The following is a 20,387-nucleotide window of genomic DNA, read 5'->3' on the forward strand; positions in this document are numbered from 1 at the left end:
GTACAAGCTCAGAAGCTTGTAAGCCAAGCTGTTTCTGAGTCTCCTTAAACTTGTCATGGTTCACAAGGGAGCCAGAAAAGAATGTATAGACATTCTGCAGGAGGTCAAATAACTTCCTGGCCTCTGGTATGGCCAGACATGTGGAACAGAGCACTAAATTCAATTGATGTGCATAGCAGTGCACATAAATGGCCATGGGATGGTTCTCTCGGAACTTTGCTTGGACCCCTCCAACAGCCCCACTCATGACTGAGGCGCCATCAAAAGCCTGTGCAACCACCTTCACATGGTCTATGCCATTCAACCTTAGCTGTTGTTCAATGGCAGTTGTAATGGACTCCGCGTCAAAACCCTTCAAATCTACCATAGCTAGTAAATGTTCTTGCACACTCCCCCCAGCAACATATCGGACACACACAGCGAGCTGCTCAGTGCTGCCATCTCTTGCTTCGTCAGCCATCACTGAAAACATTCCAGCCTCCTTAATGTCTTTACTGATAGCTTTTGTTATCTCCTGGGCACAGCACTGAATTACTTCATTTTGTGATGAAGGTGACAAGTATGTAGTGTGTGATGGTGCTGAATATGTCTGAAGGAAAGGGTCGAACTCTTTCAAGAGGTTCATGCATTCCAGAAAGTTCCCCTGGTTGTCGCTGGACATGCCCTCATCATGGCCACGGAATGGGATATTTTGTTTTCCCAAAAACTTGGTAACAGCCACAACCCGGCTGAGGTACTCCCGTCTCTCTTTTATTTCATGCTCACTGGCAGAATCCAAATGGTCGACAACACTGCCATGAGCCTCACTGGCTTTATAACTACACCAAGACTGCATGCTTGCCTTATGTGCTGGTGATTTCTCATGCTCTCTATAGACATCCAGAGCTTTTTTCCAATTTTGAAAGCCAGTGTTTACAAAGGTGTCATTCTTCAAATGTTTCCCAAATATTCTACAGGGAAAACAAAACGCTGCATCTTTAGCCTTGGAATATTCCAGCCATGTAAAGCTTTCAAACCAGTTGGCGTTAAATGATCGATTCTTTGCACCAAAGTTGTGCTGGGGATATTTTGACAACTTAACTTGGTTTGGGCCAGACTCCTTTCCCCCAAGATCACTTGTATGTCCCTCAAGATTGTGGACACTGCTTTTTTCTCTTGCCCCCAGTCTAATGTTCTCTGCCACTGTGGCAACTGTTTTGCAGTCTCATCTCTGGGGTGTGATCTCTCCGGCCTGTCTGTCTCTTGTTGTCCTTCCTTCTCTCTCTGCCTTTCCCCTGCCTCAACCAGCTCAATCTCTTCTGCCCTCTGACTCTCCAGTCTGGTGCAACGTACAAAAAAATCATATGCTCAATAGTTACCTCAGATAACCATTAAAAGTTCAAATAACATTCATCACATCTATAAGTAGGGACATTTACAGTAGCTAACTACATTGTCAGCTGAGTCTCACTCTCACCTGTCAGTGTCATCTCTCAGTGTCATCCCTTCCTGTGTCCCTTCAATCTCCTCCTCTCCTCCTCTGCACTCTGCTGCACTGAGTCTTGAAACAACATGAACATATTACAGTCTAATGTCTGCATTTTCATTATCTACATTTTTACATATGCAGATGTAAGGTCACTTGTGTATAACTTGTTTGCAGTTATTCCTAATTAATATTAAATTAATAGCCATATCACCTCTGCTCGTGCTCATCAACATCCCTCTCTCCTTCACCTCCTCCGACACTCTGCTGCTCCTCTTTGTCTGGACAGATATGTAACTGTTAGGCTAGTGACCAGTGGTGAACTCAACGTGTGGGTTGTTACCTAAAAGTGGTTTGGGTTGCCTTGTTACCTAGCTTACCTCTCTCATTTCTCCTTGCTGCTTTATCCCTGCTCCGAGCGAATAACTTTCTGATGTCCATTTACAAGATACTAAATACTAAAATACAGAATACTATCAAATCAATCAAATCGTGAAGTGATAAATAATGGGAAACCAACGCCGGAGCTAAAAGGTATGTTTCAAAAGACGGTTAGGATAACTCCATCGACTACTCACGTTCAAAGCCACATTTCTTTGAAAATGTTTCACCTCAATAATAGATTTCGTGATTTAAGATACTTGGGTTTATATATTTCTAAATCTGACACTGAAACTGTCAGTGCCTCACCAGCCACGAACCTCAGCGCATGTCACTGCTATTCACATCTCCATCCATTTAGCCTAGTCTATTATGTTTTATAAATTATTAAAAAGTGCTATTTATACAAATCACATAACATTTAACAGTGTAGCCTATACGATTAGCTTCCAGGCAAACTCATTAAAATATATAGCCTACTCCTGTGTGACCTTCACTTCTAAAACTAAGATTATGTTCATCGTAAAATTACGTTGCTTACCAGATTGACCGCAAGCTTTATTTCATGGTATCCTGAACTACCAAGGCAAAACACGCATCAACACTACGGGTTATCAGAAGGGACAAAAAACATTCGAATAAACAAATGAAAGCAGCGTGTGCTGAATAGGACTAGTCTTATGCTGTGCAAGAGAGGTTTACAGTAGCAAAATTGAGTTCGCATTGACGGCCACAATGCTTGTAAAAGACGCTCCGTGCAAAGGGGTTATAAAGTTACCAGACACACGGGCAGGCAAGTGCATAGAGTTACTAGTCCGATAGGAAAGTTACTAGACCCGGGCGTGCGGGCGTGTCGCCATTTCGAACCCTGAATAAATTAATAAATTAATAAAAAAATCAGTGACCCAGGCATACCGGGCCACCTCAGATCTACAGGGGGGCACGTGCCCCCGTGAAAAGGGTCTCGCGACGCCGATGCACTCTACCATGCTGCACTGCGTTATATATCAAATGCACCCTATAGGACTCATCATTGCACACTGTATAGCCTAACTGGATGGTCCTCACTCACTATGCGTAGGATGCAGCATTGGTTTTTATTAATGTATAAAGCCATTTTAGGAAATCTTCCACTCTACATATGTGCCAGATTTGCTCCAGTTTGTGACTTTTACAACCTCAGATCCAGTGCCTTGATACGGTTCCAGGTTCCTGCTGTGCGGACTGAGGCTGGAAAAAGGAGTCTCTTTTATTATGGTCCTTGGTCTTGGAATGACCTTCAATCACGCCTCAAACTGACGGCACTTGTTTCTATAGCCTGTTTTAAATTGAAGTTGTCAGAAGTCCTTACCACCAGCTGCTCTTCCAGTAATAAGTAGTGCCTTTCTTACTGTCCTAATGTGCACAATGTAGTAACTGCTTTTTTTCGTCTTTTGTTTTCTTAGTTATGTTCTCTGTATTTTATATGTTTGTGTTATGTGTTATGTGTAACGTTGCTGCCTTCTTGGCCAGGTCAGCATTGTAAATGAGATTTTATCTCAATGCTTTTTATCTGGTTAAATAAAGGTTAAATAAAAAAATGGGACCATCATTTACAAAATGAACATCATGAAGTACCAAAAAAGACTTGATTGAGACAATAAACTCATCAGGAAAGTGTTTACTAAGGTTATTAAACATGGAAGAAGTAGGCCTCTGTACTAATACATTTCTAGGGGACATGGAGAAGAAAAAAATAAATATTTGAAAAAAATAAATAAAAATGTTTTGCGAGATCTCGCAAAACTTTTCATTTAGCTCAATGTACTTCCTGGTCAGTTCGGCAACACAGAAACCACAACAATGGAGCGGTTCATCGATTTTACTTTGAGCTTGGCCTTAAATATAAAGATATAACATATAGCTTGGCAATAGGCACGGGTTTCACATAAGTGAAAGACACCTCAAGAGAACTATCAGAGCGAGGGGACATGCACGTCGCAAAGCATACTCTGAGCTGAGTTATTGACAGATTCGAATTTCGCTGATCAATATCTCATGAACATAACGTTGTAAAAATACAAACAACATGACTTTACAATCATAGCAAGGTAGACAACGAGCTACAGAGTAGTTTTTATCAGAACAGTTCGATACGCGCCGTCATCCGACTCCAAGCTAAACTTCAAGAATTGGTCACAATCTGCAGCTGGAGTAGGGAGAGGAGTGTTTAGGGACCGTTTACAAACTGCAACGGGGTTAAGCGAGATCTCGCAAAACACATTTAAAAAAAAAAAAAATGTTGTTTCTTCTCCATGTCCCCTAGGGGGCTCTGTACTATTGCTCTGCTGGATCGATTGATATTGATACCTCGGTGATGAGTGTCTGTGTTTTCCTTATACTTCAACTTTAGAGGTGATTACCTGGATCCTGGTATTGATGGCTCCTGAAGAAATGTATGCTGTTTCTGCTACATAACTACTTCCGGTTTCTACTCAAATTGAATGTGTTCTTCTGACCTGCTCTTCACCCCCTTTGGACCTGGTGATGGTTTTGCTTTATTGTAAGTTATACTAATCTCTCTAAAGATCAAACTTTAATGTGAAATGAAATGAGTGACCTCTGCTCCTTGCTGCTCCAAATGTGAAAAGCTTTTAGTCTGCCAGACACTTTAAAGGACTCAAAGTTTACTTACATCATTACATTGCTTAGTTAATGAAGCGATGCTCCTCAATGACAGATGAAGGTACAGATCCTGCCACTGGCTCCGACCATCTGTGCTCCAGAGGAGTGTAGGCCCTACATCACTTCAGAGCAGAGTCCTGCACGGGTCTGATTTTCAAGACCCGCTCCCGCCCCGCACCCGCGACGTGCAATACCGAACCCGCCCCGCTACCCGCACATATTACCAATTAGTTCCGCAACCCGACCCGACCCGTCGGCACAGGATCCGCAACCCGACCCGAACCCGCATATATATATGAGCAGTGAAAACGTGCAATTATTAACACACGCAGTTGCATATTTCTCTCAAAAAGCGTGGGATGTTGGTTATTCTCTCCATCTAGGAGGACACCAAAAGTCTCCCAGACGTTGGATTTCGCTCTTCAGGAAGTGTTGGAAAATGCTGTATTCTCCGCTAGAGAACTTCACCTCAGCCATTCAGAATGTGGCGCGCTCAGAAGCAGATTGATGCGCTGCAGAGGTTATGATTATGCACGGTCCCGCGGGGGAGAGGTCTGAGGATTTAAACATTAAACTAAATTATTATTATTTAAATATATTTATTATGCAACACCCGCTACCCGACCCGCATCATCTTTGTTTTACCCAGAACCGAACCCGGAAAAAAGTGTTTGAAAAAATACCACCCGCGAATCACCTTTTTTGCGGGTCACCCGTCGGGTACCCGACCCGATGCAGGACTCTGCTTCAGAGTGCGTTTCACAGCCAGTGTTAACTCATACTGGTAGCAGGCCAGAACCAGCTATGTTATGTTTTGTATGTTTATTAAGGATCCCCATTAGCTTTTGCTCTCGACAAAAGCTACTCTTCCTGGGGTCCGACACTTAAAAACAATACAACAATAATACAACAATAATACAGCAACATCTGGGACATAAGTCCTGACATCATTAACAACATTAAAAACATCACCAATATCATCAACAACATGCAATCAAATTAAATTAAATTAGGGTTCACAGCTCACAATGGTCATTAGTTATCAGCTACTGCGATGCCTAGATGTGGGATCGTCTTCAAGTCTAAAACATGTTAATTAGAGGTTCATTTGATGTTAAAATCAACAAGGTGAAGTGTCGTTATAGAAATCTAAAAAGAGATAATTGGGGAAAAAGGGGCTCCATTGGTACAGTGGTAGAATGTAACTGTTGGGGAAATACTGAATGTGCTCTTCCAATATCAGAGTAGCACATGACAACAAAGGCCCTACGTAGCTGTGTACATAACCGGATGATTACCTAGAAGAGCGTCAGGACACACTGTTTTAGGCATATAGCTATGTGACAACGATTAACATGATGATTCAGCCTCTATGGAGATAAACATATGACTGTCATGTTTATTGCTTATGCAGGCCTTAGCTAATCTAAACTAAACATTGAATACTGCTTTGAACCGGTATTCTGCATCTTGTGACTGTGATACCCTCTCTTATATATGAGCATGTCAAGGACACTGTTCTGGGAACTATTTGCATGCAACCTCTGTGTGTGATGACTACTTCCATTCTTGCAAGGATAATAAATACATGTATCCTTATACTGAAGACCAAGCCGGTGACGAGTGATATTTTTCCCAACAGTAACCAAACTCAATTGTTGTTCTTAAGTCAATATTGTGGAAGTACTGATTCCCCAGATTTGAGCTGATTATGAAGCGTAAAACAACAGTTCTCAGACACATTAACATAAAAAACAAAATACTTAATAATAAGGATGCTCCGATCGCCAATTTAGGGACCGGAATCAGTATCGGCCGATACCGATCGCTGATCAGATCGAGTGGGCGGGGCCTATGGGGATCTTCCATTTAAAGTGATGTTTAAAACTCAGTTAATGGGGCTCATTCACTGGCGCTTCCACAAACAACAACCAACATAAGTATTACATTCAAATGAAGTACATTATTCAAGTTTACATTCACTTTGGATAATAACACGGGAGAAGTGAGTGGAAGCTCTCTCTCTCTCTCTCTCTCTCTCTCTCTCTCTCTCTCTCTCTCTCTCTCTCTCTCTCTCTCTCTCTCCTGACAGCCTGTCAGTATCGTCTCATGCAGCTCACTGATCCAGTAATGAGTGACCCGAGAGTGAAGAATAAACAATTATAACTAGTTTAGATTGTTCCAGAGGTAGATAAAATAGCTAAGTGTGTAAGGTGACCGTCTAACTCTTAGTAGGCTTGTTTGAGACGAGCTGCGGCTCGCCTCGAAAGTAGACAAGAATAGCCGATCGCAGCCGGGGGAGGTCTCAAAAAGCTCGCCTGAAGTCGGACAGCTCGGGTTGCGGTCGAATAGTCCATTTAGCTTAGGAACTTTCCTAACCGAGTGAAATGACCCGGAAGTCCCTCAGTGGCAGCCATGATAAGTGCCGTTCGAATTCTCTAGATCTAGAATGATAGGAAAGGAGGTTTCAAACTTCCTTTATAACCTCCTTTAGCTTAGGAACCACTGGACCTCCCTAACCGAAAGGAGAGGAGAAAATGCTGCCCCACAATGCCTTGCAGCCGCAGCATTTGACGTCACACAACAGCCGGCCGTTCACGGACACAAACGATTATGACGGAAAAATTATATCATGAAAGTTACGGTGCTTATTAAGTAGGGATGCACCGAATATTCGGCCGCCGAAAATTATCGGCCGAAAATGGTTAAAAAGGCAACCATGCTCGCGGCTGGCTCACAGCCAACATGTCTGCCGCTTGGAGATATTTAAAAAATATCAGAGAAAGAGGCGTGGATTGCGATTTGTAAAACGTGTTCAGCTGACATTTCTCGAGGGGGTGTAACTGCAAAGACTTTCACCACTTCGGGATTACTCCACCACTTGAAATCAAAACACCCGGACAAATATGCAGAGTAAGATCAAATCACAAGCACTGACAGCGAGAGACTGTTCAGCGCTGCCTCTCATGTGCTTGATGAGAAGAGGACTTATGGCTGATAAAGCAGAGAAGCTAATGTTCATTAAAAAGAACCTCCCACTTTTCCTTAATAAGTAGACAAGGCTGGCTTATCATAAGCTTATCTAGTTCTACATGTCTACTCTATACCCACTTTCCTGAACAATTTTCATTGTGGGTTATAATTCACCATCTCAGGTTATCATTAGGGGGAAATGACAGCAGCACAGTGTTCAATATATTGTACTTTCGGAATCTAAATGATACAATGTTGTTTACATTGCTCATGAGGACAGACCACCTTATTTGCAGATTCTTGAAATTGTAATTTAATTTGTAATTGATTGTGGATTTTGTATCCAGTTTTCACTTTATGTGTCTTTATACAATTTTTACTACTTTGCTTATGAGGACAGACAGCCTTATTTACAGATTCTTGAAATTCAATTGTAATTTCATTTGTAAATAGTTACATTCATGTGGATTTATCCAGTTTGCACATTTGTATGCATGTACTTATAGGTGCATTTGTTGTTGTTGAAGGCCTGGCTGTTACAGTCTTTATTTACACTATTTTGTTGTAGGCCTACTGGCCTAGATGTTTATTTTAAAGCACCTTGGCTTTGTTCTGAATGCACTTTGTTGTAGTTATCCTACAGAGAAAAGAAAATGCACTTGACTTGGAATTAATGTACTGTATGCATTCAAAAGTGCTGAATAAATGTTTTATGGACCCATAATAGTGATTATTATTTAAGTTAAGTTTTGCCATAATCATTTATTTTTCCATAATCAGGCAGCTGAACAACATTGGTAAAAAATGTATACATTATATATATATATATATATATATATATATATATTTCTATTAATCATTTTCGGCCTTTCGGCATTCGGTTTTCGGCCAACCGTTTCCTATTTTCGGTATCGGTTTCGGCCAAGAATTTCCCATTCGGTGCACCCCTATTATTAAGCATTTTAAAATGTATTTGGTAAGTTGCCAAAGTGCTTTGTTTTGAATGTTCATCAGTATTATAATCAAAAAGAGAAATATGAATGTTAATTTTTACTGAAATTATCAAATAAAGTCAACATTTCACTGAGCTGTGTGGGGTTTGTTCAACTTTTAAAAGATGTTTGAATGGTGATATACACAGTGATAGGTGTTAAAGATTAACGTTTATAATACATACATTTGTATTGATTTTAAGATATTTTCATAGTTCATACAATCATACGTATTGGGATCATTTGTATTAATGTGAACCGGAGGGAGAGGGTGATGAGCATAAGTTTCACTTTTTTATTTCAATTCCAACTTTGGTCATGAAGAATATGTTTCTCTGTTGTTCATAAAGCATAAAGCAACAGCATCAGAGCACGGTGCAGAGTCTCTAGATGAGTCCGTCGTTCTTATTAAACATCCATGTTGTAGTCCGCTGTATAGAAAACTGTAGTTTCCATAGTTTCCCCACAGCAGCCGACGCACATTTATGACGTCCGCTGGCGCATCATAAACACGTTGGATAGTGAAAGTGTAGTTGGATTCTCTAAAGTACCACAGTCTCTTCTCCTAAATCCTTTTGAATTCTCCTATCCACTATCCCTTAACCCCGTGACGTTTCCCTCAGAGGTCAAGGAATAGGAGATAGGGTTAGAATTTAGGAGCTGATTTTTAAACTATCCGAACGCAACCTCGGAGTTGGCTTCTTCTTCTTCTTCTTCTTCTTCTTCTTCTTCTTCTTCTCTCGGTTTTTTGGCGGATTGCAAACAACTTTAAGGTGTATACCGCCACCTAGTCCGGACTCGGCTTGACTCGGTTTGCATTTATGAAGAATACACAAATGTGTTTAATCTTTAATGTCAGATATGTACTAAGTAAATACATTTGTTCCTGCTCAAGATTAGATTCAACTTTATGGTTATTGCACAGATTACAGGTACTGAGACAACGAAATGCAGTTTAGCTTCTAACCAGGAGTGCAACAAGCAGTAAAGTGAAAAGTAATGTACATAATCTACAGAATAAAAGATAGAATGAAGTGAATGATGAATAAACAGTGAGGGGTATGAATACACTAGATATACACAGCAGCCTTTGAGCAGTATTAACAGTGTGTATGAATACACTAGATATACTGGATCTAGTGTATTCATACCATAGACTGTATATATAGATGGACGTAGGGTCCGTGACGTCACCCATAGGATTCTGCAGAGTTGCCGAGAAGCCCTTAGTAGTCGGAGTCGGCCACTAACGGCTCGACAGTGACGTCAGAGTTCAACTCCCGCCTACTCCAGCCTGCTCCAAATAGAGTGGCGAAGTCACGCCCACTTACTTCCGCATCATGGGACCTTATTCCGAAAAAATAATACATTGAAGTCAATGGAGAGAGAAAACTTATCTTTTGATCCCGTTTGAATTGTGCCATGAATTACACATATGTTGTTTGTCAATCTTAAAAAATCCTTTCCATGTCAAACAATTCAAAGTTTGTCTTAAAACTGTTGAAATATAAGACTATGAAAAATACGCAACTAGAAAGACTACAAATCCCAGAGTAAGTGCTGTCATAACTGATGTATTCCCTCCAGATAGCTAAAAATACATTTACTTACTGTACTAACTTACTTTAACAAGATGCCTGTGTGCTTTGTACCAGGTTGTTATCATACCAGTAATAGTACCTCTTGCTCGTTCTCGAAGAGCAACTAAAATAAAACACGAGAGTGTACCTTGTTAGCTAATGTTAGCTAGCTGACATTAACGTTACACATTACACTCGTGTAACTCACCGAAACCTTGTAAAGCCGGTCCTGCATGCTGGCTCTTACGGAACCGACTAACTCCCCTTTTTCGTATGTACAGCTCTCAACATGCCCAGACTTGTAGTGATTTTCACCTCTTTTAATACTTTTCGCCTCATTCTGAAAGAAAGAGGTGAAATGTACCAACGTGACGGCCATCTTGGTGTTGGGGAGGTGTGCAAGACCAGAGTTGTAGTTCATTGAGCGCCTTTACGACACATTTTAATTTTTTTGACTTGCAAAATTATCTTTTAAATTGACAAACATCATATGTGTAATTCGTGGCACAATTCAAACGGGATCGAAAGACAATCGTTCTCTCCCCATTGACTTCAATACATTATTTTTCCGATATAAGGTCCCATGTAGGTCCACCGGAAGGGGAGGGACTTCGCCACTCTATTCATGGGTACCAAGTACGTCATTTCCGGAATGCCCGCCGCCATCTTTGTGACCGACTGACAGTTTGTTTACACTCGTCATGGCAGCAAACACAGCGCATTTAAACGGGAAAAAGAGAGAGAGAGATATTTGTTAAAGACGGCGATTATTGGATGCGATCCCTATTTGTTACCTCCAACCGTATTTTGTTTATTGAATTCGGCTAAGTTTCTTCCCCAACATATATATTTATCTTGTTCACAATCCATCTCCATTCACCGGAGAGAGCCTGAAGGCTTTTAAGAGTACAGATGCCTATCAATACGCCGTTGCCGGGTGAACGACACCAAGATATGGCATGTGGAGAAGACACACCTACATGTGATCTGTTAGAAATTAAAATCAATGTTGATATGGCTTAATTTGAATTAAATACACTATTTGATTTAAATCTGTTTTATTCTGAAAAACCGGAAGTTCTCACTATTAGCTTAACACTTTTATTCTGAAAATGTGTCACTTCCGGTTAGAATTTAGCATCTGGCGGAATCATATGATTTCAAACCTTGAACCAAGGTGAAATAACATGTGATGTTGTACACTGAGCACACTGGGATTAGCACTCATTTATTGACACTGAATAATGTTTAATAGGGAATGTTTAAATAACCACAGACACCAGAATGATGTAATTTAGCTACAGAAAAAGGCAGGAATTGCATTGGACCCGCCCCCCGACGACGCCGGCCAATAGGAGAAGACCTCCGATGACAACAGGAAGAGCAAACCAAGAATTGACCTCTTCGACCCCCTGACCTGAACTGACCGGTCGGATGTGGAGAGCGCCTCCATTCGCACATTTCATTTTATACACCACCGCATCTTTTGTGTAATTAAATGCTGTGAACTTTTATAAGCTTCCCTTGACTCTTTTCAGTCTCTCCTGTCTTCAGGGTTCTAGAATTGCTTACAATTTGGCGTCCCTGGGTGGGCCTGAAGCAGGATAGAGCTGAGTAGAGGGGAAGGCTGCAAGCTAACTAGCTTCAAACCAGGCTGCAAGCTAACTAGCTTCACACCAGGCTGCAGAAAGGGAGGACAGGCTACAGACTCACTGCTGGAGTTTTTTGCTGGGCCTAAACGAAAGGTGAGACAGTTACCTGTTCAATTCAAAAACTGTATAGTAAAATAACTTACATTAGGTGCAGGCGTTGGTAGTGATTTGTATATTGATCTGTTGTGATAACATGGTGATTGCGAGTGGTGTGGAGATTGTATATAGTGTTTTTATTGTCTCTGTTGTATCTTCGGCGCCGCCCGAGTAATGTGAATATTACTCAGATTAAGACCTTCTGGGGAGGCATTAGATTGTATCCGGTATAGGACTGGGTCCACATTGTGTTAAATACTTCTGGGGAGGTACCAGACTTGATCCGTTTTACACTGGACTGGGTCCATTCGTGTTAGTCTATATGTTTGATGTGTTAAACCGGTGTAGTCTGGTTTAATAAAGTATATTGTGTGGAGTTTTTTAGCCGAAAAGTATATTTTTGTGCGATGTTCTAAGCCGAAACGATTGTGTAAAAGATTGGTATGAGATCAGCTTTTAAGGTCAGCATCTATAGAATTTAGAGCGAAGATAAATGAAGATTGTGTTGTTTTGTATAGTCAAGCAGTGTGGTTTTAATTTGCACATGTTGAGTGTTCCCCTTCCCCCAGTCACATGAGGTGTATGCTATACTGCTAAGCTAGTTAGCTAGTCAGTTGGCATTACTAGATGGTGAATTAGTTTGAGTAAAGATACAACCGGTAATTACTGATTAAATACACAGGGATGGTGTAGATCAGGGGTCTGCAACCTTTTTGACCAAAAGAGCCATTTTGCTCCTTTTTCCAAAACATTTTTTTGTCTGGAGCCGCAAAACATATTTCATAGCTTGATAGCTAATAAAGTTGTATTTATTGTTATATCAGACCAAAACTAATTTTTTTTTGCATTTATTAGGCTATTTATTACATTATATAAAATTGTTAACCTCTAATAAGAAACAAAGAACTCCTATAAGGAGAATTAGAAATAATACACAGGCCTACTTTAAAATAAATTAAACACAGCACTTGAGGAGTCATCTGCACATTTGAAGGAAAAAAAAATATTATTAAAATGGGCCCACTTTGAAATAAATAAAACATATAGCTGCACCCTAAAAAGAGTTAAAGGTAGGTAAGAATGGAAAAACCAGCTCGAGTGCGCTAGAATTTGAAAATACACAACCGGAACAAATATGCCTCTTCCTTCAGACTTTGTCACAGAGTCCCTCCTCCAACACACACGAACGCACACATGACCAATGAGGGCACGAGATAAGTTTGTGCACAGATGGAAGGCTGACAGGCAGGTAGGCCATCCAATCATTTTAGCCCGGCCGGCTAAAATGATTGGTCGTGCTTTTTACAGCGCAACGGCTTCCAGAGATTAAATTGTTTATGTATTTATTGTCAAAGCATTTAATATATTCATTGCTATCGGGACGTTAAGAGCATTCCATGGAATATAACAAAAACTGTTTTCTGAAATAAATGACATACCCCATTGAATTATGACTGAAGATCGTCAGCTGTCTTCCTCTCCCGTGTTGTTCCTCGACACGTAAAGGCTGCAGCACCTTTGACAACTTCTCTCCACATATCAAACATACCGGTAAACCAGCATAGTTTGCTGTGAAAGCATATAACTCTGTCCGCACAGAATTAAATCCTCTGTTCCTCCGGTACTTTTCTTTGATTTATCCATAGTTCGCTCATCGAGTCGGGGGTCAGGTTATTCGCCTCCAGGAAAAGGCGCTCGCGCGGGACCGTAGAAGGATGTGACGCATATTTTAATTGACCTAATTAAAACCGTTTTCTTTTTTATTTATGTGTCACAGTATCACCTCAAAATACAAGATACGAAACATTTTCAACCATGCAACAAAATATAAATAGTCCTACAAATACTTTTATTTTATTTCCTTCTTATCTTTGTCTAAACTCAAGGGAGCCAGAGCAGAGGGCTTAAAGGGCCGCATGCGGCCCGAGGGCCGCGGGTTGCCGACCCCTGGTGTAGATGAACGTTGAGAGTAGATTGAGTTGTTTTGTTTTTAATGCTTTTCAAAGAAAGTCATTTGAACTTTATTATTTTGGGGAAATAAACAGGAAGTAGGTTTATGAACCGGAAGTACTAGTTGATACATTTGAGAGGAGTTCAAAATAAAACAGCTCCCATAGCGGACATACTAAGTATTACAGTTAATACATTCTTCACCACACAGATAAAGATTACAGGTGGTTTCTTTGAATTGAAGTATTGTAGTTGACTCATTTTATGACATTTGCATAATTTCATAAACTTGAGTATACACTGTACACGGTTTATTTGGATTTGCACCATATTCCTATTTTCATATTACTAAGTCAACTCCTGTTCATTTTTATTTCTTTATTCAGATTTGAAAATTTGCACAATTTCAAAATGTTAATTTAATTTGTCTAATTTTGATTCTGATTTTCCAATTTCAGTTTTACAACATTTTAATTTTTTGTTTTTTAAAACAAACAAAAAAAACAACCAGATTTTAAAGTTAAGTTCAGGTGACATAGGATATTTTTATAAAGAATACAAAGGTACTATTCAGAGGATTAGTTTTTCATCTTTGATAACTTAATAATATTATCCAAGTACTTAAACATGTCGCCAAAAGACACCATGTTGAGACCAGTCGCAGAGCCAGGCTCAACTGCAGATATCAAGGAAAGGGTAAAAAACAGATCAGATGCTTTAACAGTTTCAAGTAAAAGACAGAAGACATGGAACCAAATGGAGAAACTGTTAGAACAGTGGCAAACGAGAGGATTGATTCCAGCAGATGATCAACCTGGACGAACGGAAGCCCATAGAAAAGCTGTAGTTGAACATGAGAATGCTGAATACCTACAACAGGAAAAAGCATGGATCAAAGCCGGACAACCCTCTTGGTATGGACCTGAAAACATTGCTATGAACAGAGCTGAAAAAAGAAAAGTTATGGTTGCAAGTCTGGTATTCCATCTGGAAGATGCCAGCCAAGGATTGACAAACAGCTTACATGTGGTAGAACTCAGCAGAAGAATGGAAGAGGAGACTAACAGAAGAATGGAAGAACTCAGCAGAAGAATGGAAGCAGAACTCTGCAGAAGAGAGGAAGAATCCAACAGAATAATGGAAGAACTCTGCAGAATAATGGAAAAGGAACTCAACAGAAGAATGGAAGAGCAGCTCAACAGAGGAATGGAAGAGAGACGAAAAGCAGATGAAGCACATAATGACATTGTTGCAGAAAGACAAAGGGAGGAAGATAAATACCAACAACTTCTGGCGGAAAGACGACAAGAAGATGTAAGATTCCAGGACATGATGGCAGATAGGCAACGGAGAGAACAAGAAGAACAAAGAACCGGTGCATATACCTCCATGCCATTGATAGCGGCTGGAAGAGGAGGATTTCAATACCAACCATGGACTCACAGGGACATGGAAGCATTAGTGTCAAAGCTACCTCCACTCACGAAAGGAGGTCAGAAGTGGGTGACTGATCTGGAGAGATACACAACCCAAGACCACCTGTGCTTGGGAGACATGAGGGCCCTGCTCGAACGGATTGAAGGACGACTTGAAGTGAGAGCAATAGATTCCGAGGCCAATTGCACAAATGACCCAGATGACACTCCATTCAACTACATCAGGTCGAATTATTGGGCTGCTATTCGTCACATCTACCCGACAACACGCAGTTTTCATGCCCTCAACAGCTTGATGAAGGAGCCGGGGGAAGACATGCATGCATTCTTGAAGAAATGTGAAGAAGTGTGGGAGGCTTGTACGGGTGAAAGACATGATCTTTCTCCAGCTATTGAAATGGTGTGGAAGAACTCTGTCATTAAAGCCCTTCCCCTAGCAGTGCAGGCACGTCTGGAAGAAGTGGTGGGATTGGACAATAAACCCGCTGAACAATGGAGACAACATCTCATTCACCACGATATCAGACACCAGGCGGAAAAAACAGGACTTGATGAGGACGATAAAATCCAAGCGAGGAGACTCGTGAAGTTACAAATAGCTGAGAAAAATACTGAAGCTAATCAGATGGCCATACTAGCAGAGAAGGCAGGGTGGACACCTCCAACGGTTCAAACTCAGGAAGAACCAGAGAATTAAATGCAGAACCAACAAAGCGGAGGAGGAAGTTTATGTCCACAAAACCAAGTTCAGCAGACACCTGTGTATCTTCCTACGCAAGTACAGCCACAAGCACCACAGTATCTTCAACAGCAGACACCTGTGTATCTTCCTAGGCAAGTACAGCCACAAGCACAGCAGTATCTTCCCACACAATTCCAGCAACAGAAAATACCTGTGTATCTTCCTACCCAAGTACAGTCGCAAGCACAGGTATACACTCCCATACAGCATCAACAAAAGGGACAATGGAGAGGAAAGCAACGCTCAAGAGGAAGAAGAGATGGCGGCTGCTTCATATGTGGTGATTGTAGACATTTGGCCAGAGATTGCCCCACTCAGCAATATCCACCACAAGGTATCACCTCACAATACAGAGGAGAACCAGTGTTAGATATGAGAAAAATTGAGGCGGAAGCATATTTCAGGGCCATGACGAATATTTATGTTGGACCAGGGGATTGGGTAAATGTAAAAATCCACATTATGAACTTGTTGCAACCTGTATGGAGTGGACCGTGGGAAGTTGTAGAACGCACTGCAGATGCACTCCGGATCAAAGTTAAAAAAGGAACATGTTGGCACCCACTTACAGTGTGTAGCCGTACCGCCACATTTCCAGAAACGGCACGGCAGTTAGAACTGATTTTGGAAAACTGGTTCAAAACAATAAGGAATCGAACATTTTTACAACGACAGCACCAGGAGATGAGTAAACTCAAGAATCCGTAGAGTGTAAATACATAGAGAAAAACACATTTTTACACTCAAACTGTTTGCACCTCATAGACAAGGAATTTAGACAATATAAATAAATGATCTCCAAAAGTAATAAGTATAATGGAAAGTAGACATAGCCCTACACTTGAGTCAAATTATATTACTGTGATCTGATTGGTGTGCTCTTCAGGTTTATTATTGTGCTAAGAAACAGTGGGATTTAGAATATTGGAGAAAATATGGAGATGTTCTTTCGTAGTGTGTGGGATATGTGATGCTTGAAACATGTAGGTGTTTCAATTTATGGGAGAAAATGGTTTCCTGATAGTCAGGTTGGGTAAATATGTAACAATGGATGAAACAATTTTTAGAGGGAGTTTTTGTAATATCATTAGTAGACATTAATTGTGTTGTTTACATGGCATTTAACAACTAAGACGGATAGTATGATTAGAAAAAGACAAAGTGGAAAGGGTTTGATTTATTTAACCTCAGTGTGCTAGACTTCTTATAGGTAATGCGTCCCGAGACCTGGACTCCCCCTGAGTCAGAAAGGCTACGACCCCGTCCCTCCAAGCAGACAAAAGATCTAACCCAAGAGGAGACTCCTCCTTCTCCATCAAACAGACAGAGAACCAGAGCTGAAACAACAATAACAACAACAACAACAACAACAACAACAACAACAACAACAGAACTGCAGCCAGAACTATCTCCACCTGAGGCATCCAGAACCAAACGGCTTGCTGACATACAGAGATACTCTCATCAGTCCCTCAGATCGGGCATGAAGTTCCAAGCTGAGCCACGAGATTTGGCAAGAGCAAAGTGTGAAGATTGAGAGCAGAATCCGCCCTCCATAAAAACAGCGAAGAGACTGTAAAGGAGGAGATGACATGCAAAGCAGTGCAAGAATAGTGGCATGATGTGGGCTGCAGATGTAACTGGGCCAAAGGCTGCCTAAAAGAGTTACAGCGGATGGATTCAAGAGCTGATGGGCTGAAGAGAAGACAAAATCAGAGGAGTTGGCATGGTCGATTAGAAGTGAGGAGGTCGGGGTCACGGCTTGAGACAACCAGAGGAGGAGAAAAGGATAACGGGAATGAGTGAGTTTACACATAAACACACTTATTCACAAAACGCACATAAAAGAGACCACATTTAAATAACTTGAATTGACTTGATAAGTACGTGAAGACAAAAAGATTTATTAACCATGAATTAATCAATTGGTAAATAAAAAATAGCAGTAAAGAGGTAAAGTAAAATGAGAAAATCACACTGAGGGAGACATGATGGAAATATTCACTACCCTTTAAGCAGTGGGTGTTTTGGAGTACAGAGTAGAACCATATTCTTCAATCTTTTCATCATGTAAACAAATTATTCTTTTAGAGATTTTTATTCACGTGTGAATAAAGTAGTGATCTCATTTGTTACAATATTGATCACCATTAAAAGGATAGTTTTAGGAACCACTCTATAAGACACATCTGTATTTGTATGGATCATGTTAAAGGAAGAGCTAGTGCCAAGCCAAATATAGTATTCCAATCTAAAGTGTTGATTTCTCCATTGTAGCATAGTTATTACCATAGGAGGACTTTCAGATGGAAATATGAAATGACTTTTGTTTTAAAATCCTTGATAAAGGAGGGAGTAATTGTTTCATGTTCGGACACCCAAGGTTCCACACACTGCTAAAGAGTTTAACATTGTTTTTTAAGTAGACCAGAATTGAACATAGATGAGCTATGAAATACATAGCAGAGCTACACAGATCCTAGTAATGGTTTGACTCAAGATAAGTTATGTACACAAGTTTCTGAATTAGATCTATTTGACATTGTAATACTAATTAGGTGTAAATGAATTGCAGTAGTAGTAGTACTATAAGGAAGTGAGTTTTGTACCAAGTTTCAGGAAAGATGGGAGGCAGAAGTCCAAATGGAAAGTTAGAACCATCTTGAAAATCATAGTTGAAATCGTGAATGAATAAGGAATGGCGCTCCACATATGACATATTTTTGTAGATAAAGGGAACCCGCCTATGCTGAAATACCTCTGAAAAGACTCTGCAGAGCACGACATGGCCAAAAGACTGAGACCAAATGACTTTTGACCCTGACTGACAGTGTGACAAAAGCACTGTCAATGACTGACTCTGGGGTGTACCTGACCAAACCTGACGTGACAACCAGAGAGTGTGAGTGTGAATGAATGCCGGCATGTGATCAGTGTAACTGATTCTAAAACAATAACTAACCAAGCATGTTTTTGGACTAACATATTATTTTGGAGCTCCAAGGGAAACGAGAGATTTCCTAAAAATTCCATAAAAAGGGGAAACCGGACATGTGACCCGTTTCTAATCTACTTGATGATATTTTATTCCCACAGGAGTTGGCGGTTTGCAAATGTAAAACTCAAACTAAAATCTGAAGATTCTGTTTCTTTTAGGCCTGAAAGACGGAGAGAAACACTTATTTTCACTGAAGTGTTTACTTTGGAAATGACAATAATGGATGTCAAATTGTGAATGTTCGCTATGTCCCTAACCAATATTTACCTGAAAGTTGTTTCCCCCTCCCCATTACAGGATTTTATTACACATGAGTTCATGTGTAAAAAGGGGGGGTTGTGTATAATTTATAAATGTCAATATGGTTGTAAAATTCACAATTTACATTTTTCTTTTAAGGATTGAAAGAAACTTTCCGCCCCAACCCAGATGTTCAAACTGAGCATTGAAGACAGTTTTAGGATTAATCTGCTCCATATCTAGGGATAATATACTGTTTGGTGAATGTTGAGATGTTTCTAATATTGATTGAGTTATAACCGGTAACACAGATGCAGAATCAGTGGCCAAGGGGCTACTGTGAGAGATGTAATTCCAGAATGGAATACCGAAGAAGTTGACCTGTGATAATGAAACAATTTTGTAATATTTCAACAGATATTAAAGTACCTGAGGTTTGAAATGTAGAAAGAACATATTACAGTTAAGCTAAAACATAGTAATGTAATGAGATGGAATTTAATTTAGACAACATCTTGTAACTAGCCTGGTAAAAGAAGTAAAGGCCATAGACTTTATTGTTTAGGCCATTATGGGGATATACATTTCATTTAAATTCATAATAGAAAGACATTTGATGAAAGTATGTTGAATTTCTGTATTCATTTTTCAGGTTGATAATAGATAGGTAGAAGCAGTATTGCCAGGTGCAATCGATGGGATTTCTGCACACGATCCAAGCAGAGAATGACGTACCTTACAGGACAGACACACTCAGGAAATCATTCACTCTGACATCATCATGACTTTAGTTGTTTTTGAATCATAATGAAATTGTATTACATAATGTTAGTGTGTTTTTACCACAAACAGGAATAGTTCATTGTTATATTAGATTTGAGAAAGATTACAAGGATTTTATTTAGTTCACCATGAAGATGTTTTTTGTTTGTAACATATGCCAAGTAGTAAGATTCAAATATCAGCAGGTTCTGAATTATTATTCCTCTGTCCCAGAACCAACAAGAATGTGGATGGAGAGAACTATATCTACTGGAGCCAGCAGAGATTCGTAAATTGCACCCGAGACACAGTAAAATGATGACACAAACAGTTAGATGAAAACAGACCGATAGAATGGCGCTAGACTTGTTTAAATAAAGAGTAATATTTAGCTATTTTTAGATAGTTTAATCCTTCTTGTACTTTGTAAAAGAAGATATGAAGATGATTTATGAT

The 20,387-nt window shown here is 40.1% G+C and overlaps 1 protein-coding gene across 1 annotated transcript; it reads right to left on the reverse strand.

Moving 5' to 3' along the window:
* Nucleotides 1-595: 595 nt before the first annotated feature.
* LOC307035395 (uncharacterized protein) lies at nucleotides 596-2,758 on the reverse strand. The gene is made up of 4 exons (XM_079674633.1): nucleotides 1,846-2,758; nucleotides 1,680-1,746; nucleotides 1,457-1,540; nucleotides 596-1,318 (listed from the first exon to the last, which is right to left on the reverse strand). Exons 1-4 carry the CDS (start codon nucleotides 1,904-1,906, stop codon nucleotides 931-933), a joined length of 600 nt encoding a protein of 199 aa, XP_079530759.1. The 5' UTR covers nucleotides 1,907-2,758; the 3' UTR covers nucleotides 596-930.
* Nucleotides 2,759-20,387: the final 17,629 nt, after the last annotated feature.

The sequence above is a fragment of the Notothenia rossii genome, assembly GCF_949606895.1.
Source record: "Notothenia rossii genome assembly, chromosome: 4".
NCBI classification, from domain to species: Eukaryota; Metazoa; Chordata; class Actinopteri; order Perciformes; family Nototheniidae; genus Notothenia; species Notothenia rossii.